The sequence below is a fragment of the Trichoplax adhaerens genome, genomic scaffold (genome assembly GCF_000150275.1).
Source record: "Trichoplax adhaerens TRIADscaffold_168 genomic scaffold, whole genome shotgun sequence".
Classification (NCBI taxonomy): Eukaryota; Metazoa; Placozoa; class Uniplacotomia; order Trichoplacea; family Trichoplacidae; genus Trichoplax; species Trichoplax adhaerens.
Window position 1 is genome coordinate 3,536 of NW_002061097.1, and position 7,636 is coordinate 11,171.

Sequence of the window (7,636 nt, forward strand, 5' to 3'; positions counted from 1 at the left end):
CACGTATTTTTTGGAAATTTTCCTGTTTTATAGGCTATATTATAATCTTGCTTTGCTTGTAGACTTCCTTGTCGATGATCTTTTAATTGAATAATGGCACGAAATATATTTAATAACCAGTCGACATTAGTTATAACCATCCCGTTATCGCCTATTTTATCACAGTAGATTACCTCTCCTAATTCCTGTAGATACATTAGCGCCGCTCTCAATTCATCATAACTGTCATATAATCCACATTCTTGTGATAAGGTTATTATTTGTTGCATAGTCATAATATTACGTACTTGAGTGTCTCGAATTTGGTTAATAATAGAAGACAAGCCTTGATTATGATGACTACGGATACATTTATTCAGTATTGTAGCCATAATATATCGTCGAAAAGGAAATGGTTCATGAATAAATTGTAATGAAAACGAAAATGTCTTAATAATATGATGTAAACGATTGCAACATTCTCGACGCTGATCTACTGCTGATGGACTGCTATCATTAAGATTGCAATTGAAAATAATATTAGAAGAGTAGATGCTGCTCGTATAAAACGGCATAGAAGAGATCAATTCATCGACATATTCATCATATCAAAGATTTCGTTCTACTTCTGTTGTACAATCACCGTAAGAAGCTACCAGAATAATGATAGGTAAGGAAAATTCTGCATCCCTGTCATCAATATTAACGTAAATTTGGTTTCGACTGCTGTGGCAACATATTATTGATACCAGCAATTCTTGAATAGCTTGCGAATAGGTCATATTGAGTAATTGCCCTTCTCTTGTCTTAACTAGATCTTTGACACCTTGCTCAATACTAAATACAAGAAAATAAATACTATTGGAAGACCTAAATAGATATTGACAAACATTGTAAATAGCTGGATCACTGAAATCCCATACTTTCACGTATTGATTATCTTCAAATTTGTCTTTATTTTCGTTTATTCTAGGCGCATAAGATTCTGCAAAACTAAATTTAGACTCAGTCTTATTAGAAGCATCTGCTATATTATCACTACTCATAGAAGACTGCTTATCGTCATCCTTTACAATGGTTAAAGATAGATTATCTACCATTGTTAGCTGATCTTGTTGACTTTTATTTGATTTTTGCATGTCGTTATTTTGTTGACTTTCTAGCTCTGCTATAGAAAATTCCCTTATAGCGGTCTTAATTTTATCATCTAACACCTCAGTAAAATTATATGTCTTTGAATTTTGAAGACAATAAAATTCATTGAATTCAGTTTTCAATATGCCATCAGAATGATTAACAACTTTATCTGGAGGTTTATTCTTGTTTGATTCTTGTTGAGTAAATACTTTCGCAATAGATCATTTGCCAATACTAGGTGGGCCAATAAACTTACCATGTATCAAATCATTAAAGCAGTAGCAATTATTCAAGGCTTTATCGTATAGATTATAATATTTCTTTTCTCCTAAAACTGTAAATTGAAACGGAAGTTAGAAGAATGATACACAGATTAGACAGTATTTATTTATATTGGCTATGTAAATTAACATACTAAAAAATCAACTACAAGTTTACCTTCATCTTCTGCGTGTCGAATAATATCACTATCAGGATTACTACCGTTACTATTCCTATTTGTTAACGTTGTAAGATTGTTAGCACCGGTGCCTGTAAACACTCCAAACCATCTAACCAAATCGTCCAAATATCTTTCAGCTAGTGTTGTACTTTGATAATAATGTGCTTGTTGCTGCTGACGAGTTGTTGCGACATGATTTCTAGTCTTCTTAACGTAGGGATGATTCTCGCCTAAAGCCGGTAGGATAGCTTTAATTGTCTTGTGAAACATAGAAAGTGCCTCATCGTACTTGCCCTGTTCCTTATAGATAACCCTTTGGCCGTTATATAATTCAGCAATAAAGCTATAATCGAAATCGACGGCTGACGGTCGAATTTGCATAGATTTATTATATAGAGCTAATATGGACATAGTTGGTACTTTCATCAACTACATGGAGGAGAATTACCAAGTCTATGCTATATGTGCATGCCTACAAATGATTTCTAGTCAAAATAATATACCAATCTCAGCTCTAAAAATGCTGCACAGTGCAAAATAGAACAGAGAATTTGGACAGTCTCCACGCTGCACTACGTTATTTTAAGTAAACTTACTTCTTAAAGCTTGCTAAACTGTTTCTACATGAAGTTGATACCAATGCAATAAGTTCAAAACCAATATTGAGCGGTTAACTGGAAATATCAGGGTAATTTTCTCAACTCTGGTTAAAACAGGTCATGACATTTTAAAGGTGCACTAACGAATAATGTGATAGAAATTCAAGCAAATGTCAAACTTACCAATTTAATTTTTTCATTACTGACTAATGATAGTTTGATGCTTTTTTTTTTTGCCAAAATGTAGGTATAATTCTATCAATTCCACTGTATGCTGCTTATTCTAACGATGAGCAAAGTCAGCAAATAGAACCAAATAGAATTGAAGATGGCATACGAGTAAACTTCTACCCACTAAAAATCCTATTACATTAGGCAAAAAATGTTCCCTACAACGTAGCCAGTTCAAAGGTAATCGATTTTCAACCCTCAATATGCGCGTACAAATATAATGGTGGTGAAATGATATTCTGCCATGTGCATGTTGTTGGATATGTCCAAATTCATGATTCTTCAAGGCGCCATTTCAGCCCAAGTGTTCTATGAGATACTATTGAAACTATGCAGCAATTGCTGTGCCAGGCTTGTACGGGTTCAGAGCAAATGTCATTTCTTCGCTTGCCTTCAAGGTTTCGTTGTGGTTAAAGTTGGGCAATTGGTTATTTTGTTGACCGTAGTTTGTTATTTCAGGACACAGCAGGCACGACTGTTGACCAATGGCCCATAATCTACAGCATTAACTTTACTTTATCATCCAGTTCAAAAACTTTATATACTGTACTCTACTCGATACAAGTAGCAAGAACTACTAAATTTGAAGAGAGAGGACATATCATAATGTCCAACAAAATGGTCAATATGATACTGTTGAAGGCGTAGTCAAAATTCGCCGTCGAAATTATCCTTTATTAAAGCATTTTATTGAGTAACAACATCGCACTCGATAGTGTTAGGTAGGGCATACCAAGTAACCAAATATAATCATCACTTCTTTGGATTGTGTAGCCATTTTTTGATGGTCATTGTAGACAACTTTATAGGCGAGCAGATTTCCAATTGTAAAGTATTTGCTGACACAGCTATAAACTAGCAGCTATCCAATCAAGTCACTATCAGTCAGTCATGTTGGCCATTAACGAATTTACAAGAGAACTGATTCTATGTTGCATAAGAATGCATTTCACAACTTTCACCAAGGTACATTTTCTACATGCAGTGAGGAATCCTTTCAACTGGTATATGGCCGTAGCCATTTTCAACGATTTACTATTAGATGGTCATTAGCATTGAATTCACTGCTGTTTATATACCAAAGACACAAAGTTTCCAATCTACTTTGAAAAACGAATGGATAAAATAGTCATAGAGTTATCGGTGATGATGGCATGATTTAGTACGGCGATTTAGTCATCAGACTCCTTCCACATCGATGATGATTGCACCAACACTAGTGTAAGGCTTTAATTGGTACGAGGAAAGCCAGGTATATTTACAATTAAAGCAATCCAGAAATGATTTATCATCACTTAATCCATCTTCGATATTTACTAACTCTCCACAGCGCGGACACTTAACACTCACTTTTATTCGTATATGACTCATATTTGGCATCCATTTAGTAAGAACGATTCTTAAAGCTGACTCAATGACATCCTTAACATTGGGCTCAACAGCTGCTTTAGTTAGCCTTCTTCTTACTTCTTTAGATTGTAAATTTGGGTGTCGAAAAACTAATTGTAAGGCTATGGCCGTTGATAACTTATCGATAATCAAGTTAATACCAGGGCCAATTTGAAATGAAGCGCAGTTTTGATATAGTTTAACTCTGCCATTATTCCATCCACGCTTTTGCAAACATCGAGAAATCAAGCAGTAAAAGATGTTATAAGAAATATAAGGTAATTCCTTCTCATCAAACCCTAAATAGATGTATTTCGATGTGGTGCTATTCGATGGATATAATGTATCACTCTTAGGTCGTGTCTTTAGAAGACAAGGAATAAGATAGGTACGATCTATTCCTTGTAATTCACTTGCTTCACATAGAATATCGTAGTGAGTCATAAGAGACAATACGTATTTTCTTTCTTCATCATCTAAATTAAATTTGCTCCAAACGTGTCGAATGTATTCTTCGCTTATTTTACCTGTATTCTGAATCTTCTCGTAGTCACCCGAAGAGTCATCAGCATGAGAAGACTTGAAAAATGAAATTCGAATTAATGAACAAAACACCTCAATTGGCCAATCAATATCCGAAACGACCCAATTACTTAGAATCTCGTCTTTATCGCAATAAACAATTTGTCCGATATTATGCAAGTAAGATAATAAACCATCTAACTTCTCGCCTTGCTTAGATAGATGATGTTTGTCTACCAAGTCTTTAACTTGTGTTTTAGTCAGTAACTTCTTTATTGTTTTATCTTCTCTTTCTCCACGAAGTATTTGAATGATTTCATACCATCGAACTGGAATAGGATTCGTTATAAATGGTAATTTTTCTGCAATTGTTGTAAAGATTTGACATAACTGTTTACGTGTCTCGTCTCTTAGACGTTGAGTTGCTTCGCTGTTATCGTTGGTGTGACAAGTATAGATGTTTGGAAAAGGCCATACGGCCAAATTCACGTGATATGTTGTTATAAACTGCTTGTATTTTTCTATTTTTTTCTTCTTCATTATTAGCTACAATCTTATCTGCATGACTACCGATGACAATGACAATGGGCAATTCATAATTTTTACCATCGATCGTAATCTCATTTCTAGCATTACTCCCTAAACCATGGCTTAACTCCTTGCATCCATGTACAGATGATAACCATTCATGCATTCTTGCAAAGTAGGTCATATCTGATTTTAAGTTGTTCCTTAGCTGTATAACATCATTAATCTCTTCAGCAATATTAAATACAAGAAGATAAATGCTATCACACGACATAAATGGTTGATGTGTAACGTGATATTCTGCCTGATCTCCGAAGTCGCACAATACAGCATGTAGATTGTCTATTTTTGACTGCTGTGATTTCTTACTTTCATTACTATCTGTATTTGCCTTTTTTATCATGGAAAGTTTCGGTCTAAGTTTGCTATACTTGCTGCGAAGTGATTTATCGAATACATTCGTTCTTTGCGATTTCATATCGGATAAGGTCTGTCTTGTAACTTGTAAAGATGGTGATTGAAGAACTGCTAACCCAACTTTACTATCAGCGAGAGTGCCCAATCCAGTCTTCATCATATCACCAATATCGAATGTAATCAATTCTATTAGCGGATGATTACTACTAGCTACTTGTGTTGGTGCTTCATTAGCCGATAGTGACTGCTTAATTAGCACTTTGAGTAAAGTTGTTTTACCTACATTTTCTGGTCCGATAATCATAATTCTTATAAGATTGTTCTTACATTTTCCTTCTTGTAATGCGCAAATGAAATCGCGAAAATAATCCAGTCCAGCTATGTTACGGAACGAGAGTTAATAAGAAGGATGAAGTTAACAAATTTTGTTTTCAAGTTAAAAGCTTATATAGTATTTACTGATATTCATTTGAACTACATCTTTCATATTGTGCAATCTTTAACAAATTATTGTAATTATCATACGGTAGCTGATAACTGCCGTTTAGTCAAAAAGTCTTGCTGTAGTTAATGCTGTGTCATATATTTATGAATTTATTACACTTTATTATGTTATATTACAAGTAACCCTGCCATGATTACATTAATTAAACTAATTTTTCTATCGACCCACTTAAAATATTCTAAAATAATGCAACAAAAACAGTAAATAAAATCCATTATGATTTATTCAATACTATAGATCTTGTTTTGCTACATGATAAAATACAAACAAGTTTTCACAGAATTATATATATCTTTACTATCCTCCATCTAAATTCTTTTATTGTACACGCTATACTATAGCTACTTAATAAAATTTAATGTAATGATACACAAAAAAATATACAGTACGTACAATAGTCTATTTAATAATGTCATTGTATATTTAATATACCAATACAACGATACTTACGATAAAAGCTTGTATTACTTACGATGAAAGCTTGTATTGGAGTGGTTTACAATTCGACATCCTCCATGATGCGTTGGTTTACAGCTCAATCCAACTAGGATAGCAAAAGCAAGTTGTCTAAAGTTGCAACAAGTATGGCAAAGCTACCAGCGCTTCCGTGGTGCTTTTTCAATCAGTTTAGGTTCTTCTAGCATGCATGGTGTAAGCATTCCAAACATGAGGATAGAAAGGTACATTCACTGAAAGCTTATGTCGAGGTAGTTTACAATGCGATATCACAAATGATGTGTTGATTTCTAGTTCAATCCAAGTATTACAGCAAAAGCAAATTGTTCAAAGTTTCAACAAGTATCACAAAGCTACAAGCAACTCCATGATGGTGTTTTATGCAATCCATAAATATAGCCAACGACAAAATTATGACAATCCAACTCCAAGCAGTCTTAGTGTTATTACCATAGAAATAATTTAATCCTTTTTAGGCAGATACTCGTAAGGATCTGGATAAGGTTGGCATTGGCGATTTAGACCATCCCAATCGCGACTTAATGTGGTATAAACTTTAGGCGGCCGATTAGGATCATGCAGTGCGTTACATAAATTACACCAATGTCTTGGTACAACAATCTTCCAGTTTAATTTCCATTTCATGTAGGAGTTGTAAAGATTTTTATCACGGCTAACTTTATGCAAATATTCAGCTAAATCCTTGACAGAAGGGAAATCACGAGCATCAATATACGATTTGGGTGGTGCAATTTTGCGATAATCTGCGCCTCCCAAGACAACCGGGACAACCCCATAAAGTAATGGATTCCATAACTTTTCCGTCACATATTCGGCACATACGGAATTTTCAAAGGACAAATAAAACATGGATCGACTAAATACTGTCTTCCAACAATGCCTATTCGTTCCATTGCATGTCTTATTGCCACAAATACCATAAATGTCGATGGAAATATATTTCGATAAAGCTTGAACATATTTCATTCTGGCATTAAGACAGTGACTTACTGCCCAAGTAACAAGTACATCTTTTCTACCATGATAATCGGGTAGGGTTGCGCGTGGAATTGGCCGCTGAACAGCGTGGCCATATTGAATATCAATATCGGCATTATGATGGTAGGTCATAGACCAGTTAAACATGCCTGCATTGATGAAAAATGGCTTATAACCTCGAGCATAGTAGGGCGATTCAAAATTGTAATACACCCAACGTTGCCATGGCCGACGATCTTTAAAATAGGGCATATGAGCAATATGATCAGGCAAATCGCGATCGTTGAAGACGATAGCATGCGATTTTTTATAGGCCGATCGATTAATGGTTAAGAAGCAATTTTAATCTTGCAATATCGATTAAAATAAGTCCTCCCTAAGGGTAACTTGACAGTAAAATCCATATCGATTTTCCAGCTTCTTTCATAATAT

The 7,636-nt window shown here is 34.5% G+C and overlaps 3 protein-coding genes across 3 annotated transcripts; all 3 read right to left on the reverse strand.

The window, feature by feature from the left end:
- Positions 1-587: 587 nt before the first annotated feature.
- On the reverse strand, positions 588-3,166 carry TRIADDRAFT_62590 (uncharacterized protein; the record flags this gene model as incomplete). Its single annotated transcript, XM_002118526.1, has 4 exons — positions 588-1,324; positions 1,373-1,450; positions 1,555-1,987; positions 3,122-3,166. The coding sequence occupies 4 exons, from the start codon at positions 3,164-3,166 to the stop codon at positions 588-590; spliced, it is 1,293 nt and encodes a 430-aa protein (XP_002118562.1).
- Positions 3,167-3,567: 401 nt separating this feature from the next.
- TRIADDRAFT_62591 (uncharacterized protein) lies at positions 3,568-5,548 on the reverse strand (the record flags this gene model as incomplete). Its single annotated transcript, XM_002118527.1, has 2 exons — positions 3,568-4,661; positions 4,777-5,548. 2 exons carry the CDS (start codon positions 5,546-5,548, stop codon positions 3,568-3,570), a joined length of 1,866 nt encoding a protein of 621 aa, XP_002118563.1.
- A 1,119-nt stretch (positions 5,549-6,667) lies between these two features.
- On the reverse strand, positions 6,668-7,543 carry TRIADDRAFT_34397 (uncharacterized protein; the record flags this gene model as incomplete). Its single annotated transcript, XM_002118528.1, has 1 exon — positions 6,668-7,543. A coding segment is annotated over one exon (876 nt), but the record flags the coding sequence as incomplete, so codon positions are not given.
- Positions 7,544-7,636: the final 93 nt, after the last annotated feature.